The 22,776-nt window shown below is 41.2% G+C and overlaps 1 protein-coding gene across 1 annotated transcript; it reads left to right on the top strand.

Moving 5' to 3' along the window:
• Nucleotides 1-13,059: 13,059 nt before the first annotated feature.
• Nucleotides 13,060-22,231, top strand: LOC138190683 (uncharacterized). The gene is made up of 2 exons (XM_069134626.1): nucleotides 13,060-13,551; nucleotides 19,921-22,231. The coding sequence occupies exons 1-2, from the start codon at nucleotides 13,520-13,522 to the stop codon at nucleotides 21,311-21,313; spliced, it is 1,425 nt and encodes a 474-aa protein (XP_068990727.1). The 5' UTR covers nucleotides 13,060-13,519; the 3' UTR covers nucleotides 21,314-22,231.
• The last annotated feature ends 545 nt before the right edge of the window (nucleotides 22,232-22,776 follow it).

Raw genomic sequence — 22,776 nt, 5'->3', positions numbered from 1 at the left:
CAGAGTCTCCTTTGTAGCTTTTGTCACTCCCGTAGTCTCCGAGGCGTCGGAAATTTCCCTCTTTGTGGTTTGAGACGAATTTTTCTTGTCTCTCCACTTCTTTGCCCTCTCCATCTGTTTGGGTTTGGGCTTGACTTCTCTAGAAGGGTTCTGATTTTTAGGCCCCCATGCGGGATCCCAATCGTCTGCCCAACTGGAGGGAGAAGGGGACTGCGCGTACTTTGCAGCATTGAACGCCTGCATCCTTCTTTGGCTCCTATTCATAGGGGGTTTTCCGCCCTGTACTTGGTTCGCCATCCGGCGTTCTTGCTCCATCTTTGTTTGCACAAAGGAATTAGAATTAAAAAAAATCGACTGTGGATACACAGTAACCAGTGTGTGAGGTAAGTAGCTTGGTGTCTGCGATCTGTATGTGAGGTTTGTGACATGTAGCGCATGCGTAGTAGATGAGGATTTCGTAACGGCTCGGTGAGAAAGATGATCCAGAAAGTGACGGAGAGAATCGGCCAACAATTTGTCGATTTTAAACTTTTTGATGATTTTATCGCCACTGGAATGTTAGGTCAATTGGTGAGAAGCAGAATTTAGCAGGCTCGTATCCTGAAACAACAACGCCCACAGGCAGTACGCAGCAGTAACGAGCCAAAATGACAAGAGCGATGTGAAAGACGTCAATTCGTATTTACAGAGATTGATTGATTTTTATTATGCCTTGGTTGTAACTTCAGGCAACGAATTATAAAATGTGAAAACATAAATCTGAACAGTCATAGATAAAGCAGAATCAAATATGAAGTAGAACTAAAATAAGAGTTTTAACTTGAATTATAATAGTAATGACTGTACCATTGGGTATGCCAACAATAAACAGTTATGGTTGATTATAGGAAAATTTATAATAATAAACGTAAAAAATATGTAATGATATACAATGAGATACATATTATACTTTCTAACTGTTGATTATGTAGGATTAACATCACGTGTGAAAAGGTAATCAAAAAGGCGCGTTTTAAGAATTTTCACAGTAGGCGCAAGAGTGATATCAGTTGGCAGGGAGTGCCAGAAATAAATAGATGCGAGATGGAAGGAATGACGATATGTAGAAGTACGATGATGAGGTATGTGGAATGTCCGAGCAGCTTGCTGGCGCAACAAACGGTTTGGTGGTTGTGATAAGGTGAAAATATCAGACAAATAAGCTGGGGCATCATTATGTAAAATATTAAATACAGTTGTGCCTAAGAAATACAGCCTCCTAGATCGCACAGTCAACCAACGGAGCTGTCTCCGATATGGCGTGATATGCTCATCTCTGCGTGAATTAAATATGAACCTAATACCACAGTTTATTAATTGCTCAAGATTTGTGTTCAGCTCACCCGTTACATCATTGTATGCCAAGCAACAATAATCGAGTAGTGGAAATATGAGTGAAATAACCAGTGTAACTTTTAGATCAAAAGAGAGAGCATTCTTGTTGTACTTCAATTTATAAAGGAAGAAATTCACTTTTTTAGAAATAGACATAACATGGCTTCTCCACGATAAATTGGATGCCATTATAACTCCCAAATTTCGCACTTCATTGCCATATGGGAGCTTAGTACCATTGACTGTTATCGGGGCAAGCTCGTCAAGTGTTACACGATTATCATACTCATTACTACCCTGGATTAACACTTTGGATTTACCTAGGTTAATCTTAAGACCATTCACATTTGCATAATCAGCGATAACGTTGACATCGTGCGTTATTTTGTCAATACCATCATTCAGTTCCGCTAACGGGCAACTCATATATATTTGGGTATCATCAGAAAAGATCATATGCTGTGAGTATTTTAAATTTACTCCTTTGTGTCATTAATATATAACGAGAATAAAAGAGGGCCAAGTACAAATGCTTGAGGTACTCCAGTTGTTGTAGGTAACCAAGTCGAGCAATTCCCATTATTATCGCTGACAGCCTGAATCCTACTAGTTAGATATGAAAACATTCAAGTTAGAGCACTATCGGAAAATCCCATTTGCGAAGTTTAATAAGCAGATTGATATGTGGCGGCATGTCAAAAGCTTTGCTAAAATCGAATAACACTAAAATAGTGAGGCACCTCTCATCTACTCCTCTCCTGACATCATGACAAATTCGCAGTAACGCTGTCTGTGTGCTAAAGCCACATATATAGCCAGATTGACGCGGATTCAGTATATTGTTTAGATTTAAGGGATCGTCTCAGTGTGACACTCCGAAAAATCACTGATTTTCGCGAATTTTTTTTTTAATGTTCACATAAACTAATCGGTCCGGTTTTTTTTTCATAAATAAATACGTTTATGAAGAATACAAAATGATTTTTTTAAAGTTTATTCATTGAGTGCATCATTGTTGTATAAATTATTGTATTTTCACGTGAAAAAAAAGGTGCTGCACGGTTTCCACGATGACGGCCGCAATTTTGATCTGAAAAAAAAATTTCAAAAAGATTATTGATCTGTAGGAAAGTCGCTATCGCGCTATGGAGGGTTTTTTTTTTTTTCAAATTTGACAAAATGGCGGCGGTTTGAACAAAAAGTGTCGAATGTGGCCCTTTTTTTCGACAGTTTTTCGTAAAAAAAATAGGAAGTTTTCAAAAAAAAAAAAAAAGCTTCCATAGCGCGATAAAGAATGACGTTTAAAATGTTCTCCCGAAATTGGAACTAGATATCTTTAAAACTCTTCCTTTGAGAGTGGAAACCGTTTTGAAAAACACCATTCTGAGAAAAACGCGTTTAAAGATTGAAGTTGGAAAAGTTTATATAAATCGTTTACTTACGATCAATCGGCGATGCCAGGTCTTGATTTTTTTCTTGGGGGTTTCTCTCGTACATCTATCCGTGGTGGATGTCAAAAACGAACTGAAATGCTTGGACAGTTTATTCTGCAAGGTTATAGAACCTAAGCACCTTAGTACTCGCGCAGGTAGAAAACCCGTTCCCTTTCTACAAGAAACGCTGTAGCGACCGTAATAATTTGAATTTCGATTTAAAAATTTGAGAGAATGTTTAGAACAGTGTATACTATACGATAATGCAAAAAAAAAAAAACAATTTTTTGAAAATTTCACACTGAGACGATCCCTTAAGAAAGTTACAATCTGCTTATGGATAATCCGTTCATAACATAAATTTGCAATCGGTCGCGTATCAGACGGGGATCTAGGAGAACTCAGTTTTAAGAGCGGTCTTATATAAGCTCGCTTCCAAGGCTGAGGAAAGTGAGAAAATTCCAAACAATAATTGAAAAGTGCTGCGAGATGCTTTGACAATTGTGGTAACGACTTGTGCAGTGCAAACAGAGATAAACCATCAGGACCTGCAGCATGAGATGGTGATGTGGTCGAAGTTATAAGAGACTTTACATAATCAGAAGAGATCGTAGTAAATGCAAAAAGCGGATCAGTTTGAGGCCACTCAGTAATAATATCGCACAGATGTACATTGCACTCTGGTAAAGTATTAGATATAGTCACATAATATGAATTGAGTTCGTCGACTGTGAAAAAGTTTAAAGGAGAGTGTTGATGTGGTTTTACTAGTCCCAATTTTGACAATTCTCTCCACAATTCCGACGGTTTCGTTATTTGAGATAGCTTGTTTAGATAATATTCATTTCTAGCTTGCCTAATAATTACAGTAAGCTCATCTCTATATAGCCTGTAAATTGCTAGATCAAGTAAACTACGTGAGCGTTTGGCATGCTTTTGCAACCGATTCCTTTTTTTAATGCGCTGTATAATGTCTTCTGAAACCCACTGGGCATGCATGTCGAGCAGTGAGACCATCATTATACTTACTGAATTCGTGAGATTTTCAATATCTAAGGTAGATGCGCACTTTACATGAACAGGCGAGGTCCTGCCACGTAGTATGGATACAAGGGAATTACAATAGACAAGGTCATTAAATCGCTTAAAATTCCGGCGAGTTGTAATGCGATCAATAAGTGGCATCACTTCAAACTCATAATGTATCACAATTAAGTCATGTCCTGCTGTAAACGGTGAATCAGATTTTGTAAAAAAAGTAATCTTATCCAGGGAGTCGATTATAAAAACGTAAAGCCATGTTGTGACGGGTTTTGAGTCCGCACTAAATATGTGGAAGGGAGGAACAATTAGAGACGGGGCGAGAAAGTTAAGACTGAGTGAATGGGTAAAACTTTGTGTATGTATTTTTGAGGAGTGTAAACGTATTGAGATCGGGGGGGGGGGGGGGGGGGGAAGTTGACTTAAAACTACAAAAGATCTGTAGTGGTTGTAGACGTTAGCGGTGACTGATCACGCCTCAGCCCTTAGCGTCACTTAATTCTTACTTAAAGGTACGCGCGGGGGGGGGGGGGGGGGACGGTGTTGGGCGGCAGTCGGCGGGGAGTCGGAAGGGTCGGTATTGCGGGGGGGAGGAATGGGAGGAGGTGCAGATCGGCTGTAGCTCTCTCTCTCTCTCTCTCTCTCTCTCTCTCTCTCTCTCTCTCTCTCTCTCTCTCTCTCTCTCTCTCTCTAACTTAAACTAGACTAAATAATGAATGAGATTATATACTTAAATTTAACACAACGAAAGCATAACTATATCTACATTTAAAAAGTGGTTCGCATTGCTGCCAAAATCATGGGCAGAGAGGGGTCATTAGATCTCAGTGTGGAGATGGATCGGATTGCATGATCTCGTGCAGATCGTATCTCTGCATTGAAGCATTTAGCTTCTAGTAGTTCCCACTTCCCAAAGTAGGAAATCCTCACTTCTTCAGGAACCATCTGGGATTGATATGATGCTAGATAGAATTGCCACATTTGTTGCAAGGGTGTACGTTTAGCTGGGGTGTTAATGACATCATCCACAGAGATAGAGATCAGCATCAGCTGTGGATGGATGTTCACCCCTACTCCTTCTAATTTAAGGCTGCGGGGAGTACAAGCAGGGAGGAGAGGAGAAAAGAGGGTGTAAGGAATTGCAAAGTCCGGGAATAGAATCTCTGGTTGAACCAACAACCTGGCCTGTTGTTCATAGTAAAACCCAGTTGTCAGAGCAGGGAATGATGCTGCTACTCTAGGTATGGTTATGGCATTGGCAGGTAATGTCTCCCCGGTGGCCCGTTTCGACGTATTTAGATTGTACTTCTCCTTAATCATGTTCATGAGGGAAGCAAATTCTTTGTTACTCTTGGAAGAGATCTTAGCAAAGGAGGACCCTCTAGTTGCGAAGATCATACATATCAATTTAACATCCTTGGATAAAGGTTCGTTATCTGTGTAATCAATGCTAGTAGTCTTATCATTCATTGTGACTGTCAGAGTCATAGTTTGTAATGCTCTTTCCTTGTCCCTTATTGACTTAGCCCTGGCTTTACGAGAGTTGTTCATCATGGTTATGACCAAAATCGGGTTGAAGCCTTCATACTTCCCACACTCGATCATTTTAGCCCAGAAATTGGTTTCATCCCTATAGTGTATAGGCATTTGAGAAGTAATCCAGTCTCCAATGTCTTCTGGTTTGATGTTCGTCATCACAAATAATTTGAATATATGCTCTCCAAATGAAGCTGGCATATGACTTCTATGAGCATGCCTAATGCAGATGTCTTTCAGTTCAGCCTGGCTCATAGCTCCAGCTTCTGGGTTTCTCCTGGGAGAGACTGGTCTAGGTTGTTTGGGCCTGGCTCCTGTAGAAACAGAGGGTGCCTCCCTGCCTCTGGTTTCTTGCAAGATGGGAGAACCTCTTCCTGAAACACCAAGTCTAGTTGGGGATCCCCTACCTGAAACAGTTTGTCTAGTAGGAGAACCTTGAGGGCTTCTCTGAGACTGCTGCCTTGGAGATCTTGGGGATACTTGATTTGGGCTGTCTGATGAACCCCTTTCTGAGTCCTCTGGAGTGGATGAATCAGTGAACTCACTGATCTCCATTCCTCTCACTTTTAACTCATTCTGTAACTGTACAATTTTAGTTCTGATGAAGGATTTGTCTATCACACGTTCATCAGCTTCTTCTGCTTGACAAGCTGCTAATTCTGCCCACAGCTCCTCTGCTGTGAAGTCATTAAGACTTCTTGGCTGTCGCTTAGACATGGTTGGACTCTAACTCACAATCAGTCACAAGACAAACTGGTTTGACTCGTAAGATACTCTCTCTCTCTCTCTCTCTCTCTCTCTCTCTCTCTCTCTCTCTCTCTCTCCGGGCCGGGACTCACCCGTTCGGCTCTTCCCCGCGGGTTTGGGGTTTGTTGTAACTTGCACTCTAGGTCAGTGCTGCCAGAAAGCGAGTAAGAAGTACCCCTTCCACAGATCCCGCGCATGATTTCACACAACGTCAGCGGTGTACGTCGGTGTGTCGGGATGGCGACGGAAGCCGAACGATGCCGAGTTAGCTGACAAATCGAGGGGAAATGTTCCCCTACCAAGCAATGAAGAGAGCGCACACACACAACGACAGCTGTGTGTACGTGCGAATTCCACGAAAGCGAGCGAAGCCGAATGCCAAATTTTAAACCAGGAGCGCGGGCAAAATCCTGCATTTAAAATTTATCTTTTTGTCAATTAAATTAATTATTATACTTATTAAATTGTTAATTATTATACTCGTTAAATTAAATATTATAATATTAAATTTATATCAAAGTTATACATTTATATTAAATTAAAAAAGCATGAAAACATTTTTTATTGAACTAACCTTACTAATAATAACAATAAAAGTAATGGCAAATATAATTAACGATAATGGATTCTGGTTACTGGTTACTGGTTACTGGTTACTGGTTACTGGCTACTGGTTACTGGAAATACCCAAACACAGCTTTTATATAAGTAATCAGCTCAACATCTCAACTCCACTGTGGGCCAATGGGCTACGAGTCAGCCTGGCAAGCGGGGAGTCTTGTGTTCGCGTCCGCGGCATACTATTTTTTTTTTTTTTCTAAAATTTATTAAATTATTTATATTTAATTTTACAATAATAATTAAAACAATTTTACTTAAAGTGTCTGGAAAAAAGTAGTTTACAAATCGGCTATCTCAAAAAAATTTATTTTCCAACCCACACCAAGTGACTGCCAGTTGAACGAGCTTCACGCTGAATCAAAATTACGGTCGCATTCAACTGGCAGTCATTTGGTGTGGGTTGAAAAATAAATTTTTTTGAGATAGCTGATTTGTAAACAACTATTTTCCTGACATTTCAAGTTTTTCAAGAGTCCGATAGGATAATTAGATAATGACATTAGTCCAGGATTCAAAAATGTTTTTGAAGCCAGGATTTACTGTTAAAATTTCGAAGCGATTCGTTAATTTTTCACCGAGCCACATCATTCGTTTATAAACATGTCTAAATTTCGATTATTTATAACTTTTGATCTATTGGTCAGACGGGAATCTACTAAAAAGCAAATTATAGCTTTTATGAAGCTCTACAGTTGTTCTATGAACATTGAAAATGTACGAGTTAAAGTTTCAGACAAAAAATTATGCCAGTGCAGTTTTTTAAAACGGCCTATTTTTTTTATAAACTAATTGAAAGCGCGCTTAGGTTTTTCTATAATTTTATATTATCTTATGGGATATCCAAAAACAGCCTATCAAAGAAAATCGGAGCTATAGCTAGTTAAGTAAACCTAGGTAAAATTAACAATACTTTATGTGGGTGAATAGTTTATCTTTTATATTCATAATTGTCTACAACATTTCAAAATTTCAAAAATTCATGAGCAAATGAAGAAAAGAAAATTCAATAATTAATAACATTAATTGGGTTAATTTAATAAAAAAAAAAAAATAGCTTCGCCGGGAATCGATCGTGGAGCGTCAGCATGGAAGAGTTAAATGCTAACCCTACACCTGCAGTGCGAAACGAATATGAAAGGCTGGAACTTGTACAAGCTCATACGCTTGAAAAAAAAATAAAAAAAAAAATAATAATAATCAGCAGCTTCTATGGAGGAAAGTCCTATCTAAAAAATAAAAAAACTATCAATTAATACTGAATTCATTAATTAGCACAAGACAGTATTGCACCATTCATAATACTGTTATTTTTCCAGAGGAAACGAATAATGAAACGAGTAATGAAACGAAAAATCATTCACTGTAAAAAAAGTATTAGTTTTATAGATATACGCGTTGGTTCTACTGTTCAACCATTTCCCAATCATCACCATCATCATACGCTAGCAAACTCGCTTTCTTCGACTCGGGCTTCCTCTTTCTCGGGTACAAACAACAAGAAGACATCAAATCAATGTAACTCTTATCAACCGTCATCTCCGTCGCATCTTGATTCCGCGATTTGGCTGAAGTTTTTATAACACAAATCGAATTTAAGGTTACTGGACTAAGACTGTTCCTCTTTTTTATTTTAATGTCAGGTATGAGAGAAAACGCCCTCTCAGCAGCAGCATTTGAATGGGGGAGTGTTCTTACCATACTCAACAACGTGCGTAAAGCTGGAAACTGAATGATCCCATCTGAATCAACGAAAGTGCAAATTTCAAGCCACATCTGGTCAAATGATAATTCGCTCCATCGTTTTATCAGTTCAAAATCCGCACAGAATAAGGAACGCCATTCCTCTTCCAGAGATTCCTCTTCCGGAATACCAAGTGTACGGCAGATGTTTTTTAATCGACAAAACGAGGTTTCTCTGTCAGAATCACGAAGAGCTGATTCTGGCTCCAGAATAGTCAAATCTGAAAGAAAAACTCATCGTCAAACGGGAGCCTTTCGCGAATTTGTTGCGAAGCTTTCACATAAAAATCTAAACAACGAGTACGAACCTGGTCGATGTCTGACTGTTTGACATCCGGAGAACCCTGTTGAGCGAGCAAATAATTTCTACAATCGTCTCCAATATCAATCTCAGACAAATCGTACTGATTACCAATTTTTTGGAAATCAATATTTCGAGCCTCTTTGTTGAATATTACAGGATCCAACAGCAGCGGCTTCAAAAACCTCTGGAGCACTCCACGAAGCAATCTCATTGAGGAAGGTTGCAACTGCTGAACTAATGTACCACTGCCTTGGAAATGAGCATTAATCTTGTTAAAAGAAGCAAGTGCAAATCTCAAGAAGACCAGATACGCTTTCGTCATGGGGTCGTTCATGACGTCGAGCAAGTCAATGGCAGTTACAATTTTCTCATGAGCCTGATCCGTTAAAAAAGTATGAATTGACGACCAATTATCCAAAATCCGACCAATAACTATTTGACGAGACAGCCATCTTGTTGGAGCATACTTCAAAACTTTGGAAGGATGATCGTCGAAAGTAAGCTGAAAGTCACGAAACAGGGCTAATCTTTTAGGGCTTCCATTGATGAAGGTAGGAATCCCTGCAATGAAACGATGGATATTTAGTGGAATAGCAGAACATGCATCTTTACAGATTAGAGCTAAAGAATGGCATATACACGGCAGCGTGAAGATGTTCGGAAGACTTCGGACCATACGAGTCATGAAAGAGTTATTCTCTCCAACCATCACTGATGCATTGTCACATGCAAAGCTGATGATTTGGTCCATGGGAATTTTATTTTCTGCTAATGCATCTGTGAACTCTTTGAACAGAGCCTGCGCAGAACAATCAGCTGCGTTGATGTGAATTAACTGCGGTAATTCAGTCAGAAGTCTCGTCAACATATGTAGAAAACTTTGCTTTTTGCAAATTTTCGACAATACGTTGTGATTCGTGGACACTGACAACTTTGTTGATGATTTCGGTTGTTTTGGTTTTGCCCATTTTCATAGCCTGCAAGACAGCAGATTCTCTACCAATGAACTTAAACAACTTTAAAATTTCAGGTGCCATCGCTAAAGGTATATTATTTTCAGCGCTGAATGACGCATACCGTATTTCAGCTTCTTGTACTCGTTCAGAAAAGGTCAGTTCAGGTGAAGATGAACCAACCTCTTCTCGAGAGCAACTTGAAGAAGGATTAACTACTGGAGGAATCACGCTAGCAGATACTGCATCATCGAAACCCTTCAAACGCATGTTCTTTTTATGCGGCTCACATAGGGAATATTTTTTTATTTCTGAAACTCCACAAGTCAAAGTTTTATTACACGCAACATAAATATATTTTTTTGAATCAAACGAACATTCTTCAACCCATCTCTTCCAACAAGGATAATCGTCGTACCATTTATGATTAAAGCTTTTGGGGCTTCTCACTTTTTGAGCTAGGGGCTCATCTGGCACACTCATGATAAAATGAAGATTAAAAGCACAGACGCAATGATACTTTCAAAAAGTTCAGAAAATTGTCGAGGAAAGATGAGAATGCGAACAACCGTGAAATGTCAGCAAAGACAAGTAAAATATAACCAATCACGCTGAAATGGACGTAAAAATTATATTAATAATAAATAAAATGACTCATAATCATTAAAATTAATTAATTAATGACAAAAGAATAAAATCTTTACTTAAATACCTTCAACAGTTGCAGGAAAATCACTAAAAACATCCGATGTATTCCAATGGCTCTTTGAGTGACACGCACTAGCTTAGTATTCACAAAGAAGTGAACTACGACTACACCACGGCCCGAGCATGTTTACCGGAGAAACAAAAACATCGTGCTGTGGAAGCGTCGTCTACGCGACGTCGAGCACTCCCGCGCTGAAAAACCGCGGGACTTGAGCGTGAGACTTTTCTATTTGTTGATATGACATTGAAAAAGATTTTCATTTTTCTAGGCAGGTGAATTAATTATTAATAAATTAAATAGTACAATCAGAAGGCATCATTAATGGTTGACAATAAAACACGAGAAAAATTGTCTTAGTTGATGTTTCAGGCGCGCGAGTTGTCGGTAACCAGGTAAAGTCTCACGACCAGTACGATTGGAGAGCATCAGAAGTCATACAACTAGATGAAACTTTTTCCTCAAAAGCTGTTTTAATTGTTTATATAAAATATAAATAATCTAATGCATTTTAGCAAAAAAAAAAAAAAAAATAGTATGCCGCGGATGCGAACACAATCCCCGCTTGCCAGGCTGACTCGTAACCCATTGGCCCACAGTGGAGTTGAGATGTTGAGCTGATGACTTATATAAAAGCTGTGTTTGGGTATTTCCAGTAGACAGTAACCAGTAACCAGAATCCATTATCGTTAATTATATTTGCCATTACTTTTATTGTTATTATTAGTAAGGTTAGTTCAATAAAAAATGTTTTCATGCTTTTTTAATTTAATATAAATGTATAACTTTGATATAAATTTAATATTATAATATTTAATTTAACGAGTATAATAATTAACAATTTAATAAGTATAATAATTAATTTAATTGACAAAAAGATAAATTTTAAATGCAGGATTTTGCCCGCGCTCCTGGTTTAAAATTTGGCATTCGGCTTCGCTCGCTTTCGTGGAATTCGCACGTACACACAGCTGTCGTTGTGTGTGTGCGCTCTCTTCATTGCTTGGTAGGGGAACATTTCCCCTCGATTTGTCAGCTAACTCGGCATCGTTCGGCTTCCGTCGCCATCCCGACACACCGACGTACACCGCTGACGTTGTGTGAAATCATGCGCGGGATCTGTGGAAGGGGTACTTTTTACTCGCTTTCTGGCAGCACTGCTCTAGGTGCAGCGTCACAACTCCCCCCTCCCCACGCGGGGTGAGGCCTATAGGGTGAGCCGGCTTCATGATGTTTTTGTCAATTTGTGATGGGTTTTGTGGTCATTTCGTCTGTGTTTTTCCTTTGGGGTTGGTTTTCTCCATTTGGTATTTTCCGTCGTTTCTGTGCGCTGTCGTATCCTTTTGCCGTTGTCCGGGTTGCTGTTTGCTCCGATCTGTCGGGGTTGAGGGATTTGAGTCGGGTTGTATTTGCGGGGGTGTGTGTTGTGTGTTGGGGTTGTTGGTTGTCTTATATCTACTTATTCTATGTTTTGTACTTGCTTTTAGTGGTTGTGTTGGTTTTATTTATACCCTACTCTGTCCTACTTAGCCTATTTTTGTTTGTGTTTTAATCCACCCTATTCTACGTGGTCTCCTGTATGTATTTATCAAAATTATGATTTTTCTCTTGTACTAACTTATACTATTCTTATACTATTTTGTAGGAACTTTGGTGTTCTTTTTGTACTTTGTGTTTTTCTTAAGGGCGTTGCCTAGCTAGAAAGCGCGGGCTACTCCGCTTCCCGCGTTAACCGTGGCGAGAGAGAGGGTAAAGAAACAAGTGAGACGGAGCAACCGAGCTGTCGCCGGAGTGGGGCGGGTGACGCGGCTAGCCTCTTCCACCCCTCACGGCATTCGGTTTCAAATACTTTTAAACAGCCCAGTGTATCGCGCTCGGCACGACGCAGCACCTGATGAATAATAGAAAAAAAAGTAGACTCCTTTCAGATTCCACTTGAAAAATTTACTAGTAATACAGAATTTAATAAGGAACCCGAAACTATTTTTTTTATAATTCGAAAACTTGTCATTAATGAGGTAAAAATCGTCAAACATTTGAATTGTTTATAAAAATTGGGATTTTCAATAATGTTCAACATTGCATTTTTTTTATGAAAGCTTATTCGTTCACCTTCCGAATGCACTGTAAAATGATGTCTTTACGTCGAATAGAACCGGATATATCCGAGCTCCTTTTGGATCAAAATTGAATGATTGTCTTGTAACTGTGATGGAGCTGGAACATTTCTAATGAAATGTAACAGTTTATATCCTCTCGTAGGAACATGCCGGGGGTCATTTAGATGAGTACAAAATTTATCATGCAGCGTAGCCCGCCTTATGCGCTTGGCTTTCTTATCGGCAGCAGTGCTCAAATTACGCGATTATGCACTTCATATGCACTGTCGCCGAGCCCGGCGAGAGGCCGTGTGAGCAGTCTCAATACTGCTTCCAGGCGTAACGCACGTCTAATTTAATATAATATAACGTTAACACTTCCTTTTACCATTTTTGTTATCAATCATCATTCAATTCTCTGTTTGAATAAACATATAAATACCTATATAATCGTTGCGCAATATTTGCATGACAAATTTGGCGATCCTGCCAGGATCCGGTTTAAACCAACGAACGCGGCGCGCGTATCAAACGGCCGGATCATAGTGACGAATTTTGGAAGTGAGTGCGTAAGCCCAATAAATTCACGCGCGAACCTTCGGCTACGCGTTTATAAGTAATTATTACGAATTGTACCTAGCAAGGGATAGAGTGAAAGGCCGCCTTGCGTAGACAATCAAGGACTGCGTGTAGACCGCTTGATAACCAGGGACTGAGTGTAGACCGCCTGATTCTACACTGGACAATTCCTATAGTGAACTTGTGTATTTATTGGAAAGGAAGCAAGTATAAAATTCTGCACTCCTTAGATACAATAAACTTCGCGTTTAAACCATCTAAGTGAAGTGAAGTGAGAATAAGGACATCGAGACTCGAACCGCTCTTATATTCTTGCCCCCGGTGCCTGTCAGAGACTCCAGGACATCGAAGCCTCGTACCGACGGCTACCACGATCTTCGAGTGTGATGCTTCACACCTCAATTTGGCTACTCCTAGCGTAAGTACAAGCATTTTGTTACTTACTCGAGTCACCATAAACTTATCGAAGGACAAATCGTGATCGAAACTAAGAATTTGATGGTCAAACTTGAATCATTCAAATAAATAAAGTCAAAGCTTGACTCAAGGTAAATTTAAAAAAAAAAAAAAAAAAAAAATAAATTCACAATGGACGTGAACGAAAACAATGACCGGAGATCGGCAGTACCTCCCACTATTGTTGAGACTGCAGAAGATGGACAATCCGTCACTTCTGAATCCCGGTTTGAAGAGAGATTTTGGGATTTGACGAACCAAATGACTCAGCTTGTGAATAGGCTACAAGAAGCCACCGAACGTAATGATTTAACTGCAATGGGTAGATACCGTCTTGGTCTAGAGCAATTAAACGGAGAGAGGTTAACTGCGCGTCAACTTGTTCGCCGCGAAGATTTGCCTATAGAAGAGGTTACCCGTTTTATTCAATTGAGAAATCAAGAACGCCGTGAACACGACTTCATTCGTCGCAATAATGTAGAAATAAATCGAAACTCTGAAACAGTTCCGCGTCCCGAAGACACGCTTGAAAGCGTCACCAACCAAATGTTTCAGGAAATGCAACAACCAAATAACCAATTAACCGAAGAAAACCGTCAAGAGGAAGCTCTTACAAATAGTAATACCAATCGAGAAGCAATCAATAACTATTATCGCTTAACAACTAGCGATGATCCGAATGTTTCTAATATTTTGAGACCGCCCGGAAACCATACCGGAGCGATACCGCGAATTCAACTAGATACCGCGCGTCTCGTTGAATCAGAGGTGGAAGGTCCTTCTCAGATAGCTCCCTCAATCGTAACAAACCCACCACGTTACTCGGCATTATACGGGCTCGCTCAAAACCGATTGCTGCCACCGACGCCGCGCATCAATGAGGTGGGCTCCCCAGCCAATTCAGACTCGGACCATCAAGGTATAAATGCGATGGCAGTACCGATCCTTCACCAAAATCGCTCATTAGAAAACGACCGATTCTCCACCGCGCGAGCCAATGTAAACCATGATATCTTGTCGGATACGGATTCGACACTGCAACGCGTTCTCGAGGAAAGCCGACGTTTATCACGGATGCCGAACGTACGCCTTACACCAAGGCCTAGTCCACAGTGGCCTAATGGTCCGACGGATTACGAAATCCCACGAGGTACTGGTAGCAATACCCGTAACAACGTCCCGCGTCGTCGTCTAGAACAGCAAGAAGAGGATGAACTTCGAAGAGCCTTGGAAATGTCTGCTACTTTACCACATCGTCGTCCGGACACTGTGACGTTCAGTATGTCCCAGTTGCTGAGTGATCCCGAAGCTTTACGCCAACAGCAAGAGATAATGAGAAACATTGAGGAACTTGCGCGAAGAAACCAAACAAGAATTCAACTACCGGCAACTGCGCCACCCCGAGACGTGCTTCCCCCTCGGAATCCAAGAGACCCAGGCCCGTATGCACGAACGGAAGCTTACTTGAATGATGTCAGCCTACGCCCCGATGCTGCCGGAAGATACCCCGGAGAACCAAATCGCCCAGCGGACGAGCCCTATGCGATCCAAGATTTCCTACCCGCGTTTCAAGCCATCAAGATGATTGATTGCAGACTGGAAGGAAAAGCAGGCGAAGACGTACACGCTTGGATCATGCAAGTAAAAGCCGCCGATATGGTAGTTATGCCAACCCAACGTTTCCCGTTTTTGAGCATGGTAATCAGCTTGAAGACAGGAGGAGCTCTTCAGAAGACCATCAACCAGAGGAGACCTCGTACAATCCCAACTTTACTCGAAGTCATAAGATCAGCCGTTATTGTCGAGAAAAGTGCCACCACATTGGAAATGGAGCTTGGCAGAACAGGCCAAAAGGGCGACACTGTGGACGCCTACAATCTCAAATTCAATCAGATCTACCAAGACCTCGTAGCTGCCTTCTCGAATCAACAACTACGAGCGAACATCGATCCTAATCTTCAAGACCTCGAAAATAGAGTGTGCCAGTACTATCTATACGGACTTAATCCGAGGATATTCCATCAAGTCAAAAACCGTCAGTACTTCAAGTTACTAGAAGCCCAGAAGGCCGCGAAAGAAGCCGAAGGCGAGGAATTGAATTTCCGAATGCATCAACAACAGCTGATGAACAGTAACGACACGGCATCGAAACCCACGTTTTGGAACAAGTCCCAAATTTACGGGCCAGGCAACGCATCAGATACGCGAAGATTCCAGGTACAACAAAGAACCTCGACGAACTCGCCAAGGTCAACTCCTCGACCACCAGCGTCTGTCCACCACCACGATGAAACGGAACAAGATGATAAAGAACTCCAGAGATGTGAATGCCACACCTGTAACACACATCGGACCGCCCATGAACAACAAGCAGTATGTCATAATTGCGGAACCAGAGGACACTACAGCCGGAACTGCTACGCTCCGCGCCGACCACAGAACGACCAACGCCCTAATACTAACGGCAATAAGCGAGACGCAAATTTTCAAAACGCCAGCCTCAAAGACAAACCGCCCAACGACCAAGTCAATTGCACGTCAGAGGAACTCCAGTCAGAGGAAGAGGAAATAAAGGGACAGGAGGACGAACTAGAGGACGAGTGCCAATAGGAGCCCGTGTATGTTCAGTTTCACAGGGGTTACTACAGTGTGCTGTAATAAAATTTGGAGAAACAAAGCAAGGAGTAGCCCTTATGGTCGATACAGGTGCATCAATAAACCTCATAAAACGGAAGGTTATTCATCCATCGGATAAACAAATTTGTCCAATTATCAAACGCAAAATTTCCTTTAAGACTGGCAAAGCGCTAAATTCCGCGAATGAAATTGCTGTACTAACTCACATGGGGCTAAAGGACGAATTCGTCATTATACCAGACGATTATCTGCCTGACGAAGAAGATGGAATCATGGGAAACCCGTTTATGAGGAGGCGAGATTTCCAGTTGAATGCCTCGACGCTCACCCTGAAGAATAAGATACACCACCTTAGTAGCGACCGAAAAATTCGATTTAAACCAAATTCGGTGAACAAAATTGCCATCGATACCGACGAAAAGAATCTCGATCTCATGTTACGCATGGTCTATAAAGACGGAATGCCTATGGAAAATATCCCGGTGCAGATTGTACACACGAACAATCATGGTACGGCTTATGGAATCATCACCACCGCTGAAGACGAAGATATCGAGCTCGGACTGGAGAACGTCCAAGTCCACCGAGTAAAGAGTATGTCAACCCCGGGTGTATGGCAACAACCACGTGATGGAAGACAGCAGGCGCTCCAAAATACTGTCGACTTGAAACACCTACCGGAGGAGTACCAGAAAGAAATTTGGAGTATTCTTCAGGATTTCAGCGATATCTTTGCCTTACAGGAGGAAGACATGGTCAATGGAACTTCAATGACTGAACATCGCATCGAGTTGTCAGATCCTCAACGCATTGTAAATGTGAAAAGTTTCCGTGCTCCACAGCTGCACCAGCAGGTTGTAAAAGAGGGAGTAGAGAAAATGTTGAAACAAGGAATAATAACGGAATCCGAGTCGCCATACAACTCGCCAGTTTGGGTCGTACCCAAAAAACCGGGCCCCGACGGAAAGCCCAAGTATAGAATTGTGATCGATTTCAGGAAGATTAATGAACTTACCGTTCAGGATTCTTATCCGATACCAATAATCGAAGATTTACTCGATCACATGGGAAGGGCCAAGTTCTTTACTACTGTCGACATGGCCGCAGGATTCCACCAGATCAACATGGCTACTGACTCCAAGAAATACACTGCCTTCTCAACCCCCGACGGGCATTTCGAATACCAACGAATGCCTTTCGGATTACAGAACGCTCCTGCGACCTTCCAACGCATGATGAACGATGCGCTGAGAGGATTGAATCAGAAGATCTGTTGCGTCTACATTGATGACGTAATAATTTTTGGTGAAACGGAGGAAGAACACCATCGAAATGTAAGAACCGTATTTCAGCGTTTAAGACAATGTAACTTGAAACTCCAGCCAGAGAAGTGCGCCTTCATGAAAACTGAAGTGAGATACCTCGGATATGTCATCACTGACGAAGGAAGCAAACCAGATCCGGAAAAGACCAGGGCGATACAACAATTACCCGTTCCAGTCAACGTTAAGACGATTCGATCCTTCCTTGGTTTGACGGGGTATTACCGAAAGTTCATACAAAACTATTCAATGTTAGCGAAACCATTAACAAGGTTAACAAGAAAGGACATCCCATGGGATTGGTCAGCAGCCTGCCAAGAAGCCTTCGAAACCCTGAAAGAAAAGTTGGTCACACCACCGATACTTGTGAGATCAGACCCAGCTAAACAATACGTCGTAACCACCGACGCGTCAAACGATGGAATTGGAGCGGTACTATCTCAAGACGGCCACCCCATATATTTCTTATCTCGAACCCTGAATGATGCGGAAAGAAATTACAGCACGACGGAGAAGGAGATGCTTGCTGTTGTATGGGCCGTCAAGAGACTAAGAGTATATTTGCTCAATACACCGGATAAACCCTTCATCATCCGCACCGATCATCGTGCACTCGTATGGCTGAAAAATTGCGTAGACCCCAGTCAACGCCTGCTGCGTTGGAGACTAAGATTGGAGGAATACTCATTCCTGATAGAACATGTTTCGGGAAAAAGTAACGTAGTAGCGGATGAGTTATCTAGAGTCTTTCGCACAAAGGAAGAGATCTTCGGAAAACTCACCGAATTGGAAAAGGGACTATACGAAATCACACCCATTGACAGGAATCCCAAGTGGGTCCACCATATTGCCGCACGCCACATTGACATCGAGAGATTGTCACTCACAACAGGCAGAACAGAATCTCACGTCAAACTCGTTCCCAACCGAAATCGAAAAGGGGAGGACGGCAAATGGGTGAAGATTACCCTAGAAGAAAAGGATGCCTCTGACAACACCCTGATTATACCAAAGAATCAGACGGATAGACGTGAGAAACTCAGAAACTACATTCATCCGAAAAGGTACGAAAAGATATACTTCTGGATTGACCCTAAGAAAACCACCAAAGAAGAAACCAATTCGATCATCGAAGATCTCAAGAGGATACGTCAGGACTCAGGTGCAGACATATCATTTTGCTTGACAGGAAAGGATGTGCCTAACAAACAGCAACAGAAAGAAATCATGGCCAGCGCTCACAACGACATCAATGGACACTTCGGCCTAGCAAAAACAATTGACCGAGTAAAAGAAACGGCCGTATGGTCACGTATGGAGAATGATATCAATTCCTTTATCCAGGCATGCCCCACGTGTCAGATGTATAAAAAGGAAAGGATACAAATGAAATCACCCGCTATTCTTTTCGAAACCTTTGCTGAAAAACCTAACGATCAAATTTCAATAGATATCGTCGGACCTCTGGTCGAATCTTGGAATAAACACCGATATATCCTCACGATGCAGGATTCAATAACTAAATTCATTAAATGTGCCCCACTTACGAACAAAACCGCGACAGAAGTTATCAAGGCTCTATCAGAGTACTGGATAGGTAACTTCGGGTGCCCCAAAGTAATCCTGACGGACATGGGAAAGGAGTTTTGTAACGAGCTGACCGATTCCTTTCTCGAACACTGTAATATCAAACATATCACCACAACTGCATATCACCCGCAGTCGAACGGCTCTATAGAACGAATGCATAGTGTCTTGAAAGACTATATTCGAACTGCCTGCAAAGAGAGAATACACACTTGGGACAAGGTTTTAATAGAAATGGCACGTGCCTATAACACTTCCGTTCACCAATCAACAGGTGAAACGCCTCACAACCTCATGTTCTGTCACGAAGCCAACAATCCTGACGGTTTCCGCGAAAACCGATTGGAAACCGTGATTAGTAAGAAAATGTTGTGGATACGAAAATGGGAGGAACGGTTCGAGAAAGCTCTGGTCTGGCTTACCAAATCCAGAGAGAAAAACCAAAAACAAGTGGACCAAGGAACACGACGACAAACTTCTTTATATCAAGTGGGAGATAAAGTAATGATCAAGAACCATACGCGACAGAACGCCTTGGAAAGGATTTGGAATGGACCATTCGTCGTCGTCGAGATCAACGAACAAAAAGGAAATATCAATTACAAGAAATCCGCGGATGATTCCACAGCGTCTTATTGGAAGACCCATCTGAATAATACCAAACCGTACTACGAATACGACACCGGACCAAGGGAAAACGATCCAGTCCCTAGAATTAAACTAAAACGGGTTCAGGGTAACGATTGGATCTCCACGGAATAGAGTCTTAGTTTCTTTTGTTATAGGTGTAGCAGTCTGTCCCTAGCCTACTTCGATGTCTCAGTTATCAATGGGACTTTACTCCAGGAGGAAGTGGGCAAAGTATACATGTACCAGGAAAGATGGAAGATATTCCAATCCATTGACGCAAGTGGGTTCACCAAACCATTACTCGACATTCACGACAAACTCGGAGGCCTCCAGACGATACGGGATACCTATCTGGACCATTGGAACCCTGGTCAGCGATCCCTCGCCCAGTCCGCCCTGGACGCTTTAGATTTAGAATTTGCCCGCGCCTCGTCACACAAGAATATTTTGGAAGTCATTTTAGACTTGGGTGCGCCTATTCTTCAAATGACGCGCCGCCCCTCTAAATTAAGGGAATCTCAATCCCACGGAACCAAAACAAGTACTCCGAAAGCGCTCGCGTCGGGCGATGTTACTTACGAAGCCTCGCGCGAAGCTGAGGCGGTATTTGGAAAACATGTCCTCCTGACGGGCCTTGCAAATGAAATGTATCCCCTAAGGAAATCTTATCTCACGCCAAATATCAGACCGAAAAGAGGAATGTTTAACTTTTTAGGAACAATCCAAAAATCAATCGATGGAACTGCTGACGCGGATGATTTGGAAATAATTAATGGGAATCTAGCCTCACTAAAAAATGTAACGGACACTCTAAATCTTGTTGTAACCAAGTCCTTGCACATCAATCAAGTCCAAATTAATATCTTGAATACAAATCAGCTCAAACTTAAACACTCTTTGGAAACTGTATGGGGACAATTAGAATCATTAAAAATAAAAGGTAACGAAACGCTTGCTTATCAGGAATACATGGAAGCTATAACTCTAAGTTTATTTGAAATTAAGGAACTGCAACGACTAATCGACCTGGTAATGACTGCCGTGCAATTAGGAAGGCATGGTATCATCGATAACACCCTTTTTACTCCAAAGGAGCTTATGACAGCTCTTCAAGCTTTCGACGCCAATGACAAAAAGACACTAATACCTATTAAAGAGGAAAATTACGAGAAGTTTATTAAAATAAGTGATTTAACTATAACCACAGATAAAGGCAAACTTATCTATATACTCACAGTGCCTTACTTAGAAAAGGAACCTTGGGTAATAATTCAGAATACCCCGGTACCCGTAAGAATAAATCACACTTATGTAACGCTTAACCCAACATATGCTTTGAAATTAGTACGTAAGAATTTTATAAGAGAAGTCACATTTTCTCAACTGAAACAGATAACCGATTATTTCATTGGTGATTACCGCGATGTGGGACATCGCAACGATACTATTGAACTTTGTGAGAAAATATCTGATCCCATACCACGAGGATGCACTCTGAGTCGTTTTCTCGTCACAGATATTGCTTACATAAGAACGCAGGGATCGTAAATAATCTTACCTTCGAAGCCAATTGAGGTAACCATAACATGCGCTTCAATGCAGACTTTTATTATTCAAATCACCAAGCCATCCCTGATAACCACGAATCAGAGCTGCGAACTTCAAACTTTGAAAACGCGAGTCAAATTAATCGTAGAACATATGACTTCTCAATTAACAGAAATACATGCAGATACCATTTCCCCGCTAAACAAATTTGTAACAGGCCGGGAAATTGTATTGCATCACGTGATCAACTTGGATACCCTCAAGGATCAAGGACAAGCCATTTTAGACCTTGAGAGTGTCCTCGCGAATAACGAAGCGACCCTTCGGGTCAACAATACATGGGCTAACTTCAAAGGTATAGGGATCCCATCAATAGCTGTCGTTTCTGGAACGATATCCGTCTTGTCTATTCTACTCTTGCTGTGGAAATTTAATATACCAACCTATATTTCGGCGTTCGCCGGATATTGTTGCCAAAGGAATCCCTCTGCTTTGGAAGTAGTAGAACGAAGGAAATTAAAACGCAGGATTGAGACACAGGCTAAACGTAACGAAAGAATCCTACGAGAAATTAGAAGCCGCAGAGACGCGCCTTTGTCTTCGTCGGGGGATGTGATGGAGCTGGAACATTTCTAATGAAATGTAACAGTTTATATCCTCTCGTAGGAACATGCCGGGGATCATTTAGATGAGTACAAAATTTATCATGCAGCGTAGCCCGCCTTATGCGCTTGGCTTTCTTATCGGCAGCAGTGCTCAAATTACGCGATTATGCACTTCATATGCACTGTCGCCGAGCCCGGCGAGAGGCCGTGTGAGCAGTCTCAATACTGCTTCCAGGCGTAACGCACGTCTAATTTAATATAATATAACGTTAACGCTTCCTTTTACCATTTGTTGTTATCAATTACCATTCAATTTCTCTGTTTGAATAAACATATAAATACATATATAATCGTTGCGCAATATTTGCATGACAATGGATTATGATACTGAAAATTCAAATTATCTGCCTACTTGGAAATTTATATGGAGAACAACATAATAGAGATTATAGTTAGCATATTCTTGACTGTATTATATTTTGAGCAGGTATGTGATATATGATTAGGTCTTAACGTGTAGTAGGATCAACAGTGTTGACAATGTATAACCAAATGTAAATGTTGTCACCCTAAATTCTGCTACCCTCGGATGAGGACTCACCGTTGACACTTTGGCGCGATTCTCCACTTATTCAGAACATTAAACCATAACAAAATCAATTAGGTTGGGCGCCAGACGCTTTAGCGTCGATTTTCAAACAATAATACGAATCAATAAAAATAACACGAAACCGTACGAAAAATAAATAGAAAACCCGTTGTATGGCTGGCTAGGCTCAGGTACTCACACGAACTGGTAGAGTGGCGGTATTCAAGGAAGCTAACAATAATTACAGATTTAAAGAAAATAATGAAATA

The sequence above is a fragment of the Neodiprion pinetum genome, chromosome 3, assembly GCF_021155775.2.
Source record: "Neodiprion pinetum isolate iyNeoPine1 chromosome 3, iyNeoPine1.2, whole genome shotgun sequence".
NCBI lineage: Eukaryota > Metazoa > Arthropoda > Insecta > Hymenoptera > Diprionidae > Neodiprion > Neodiprion pinetum.
Note: the sequence above shows the minus strand (reverse complement) of the source record. Positions and strands in the feature narration are given on the sequence as shown.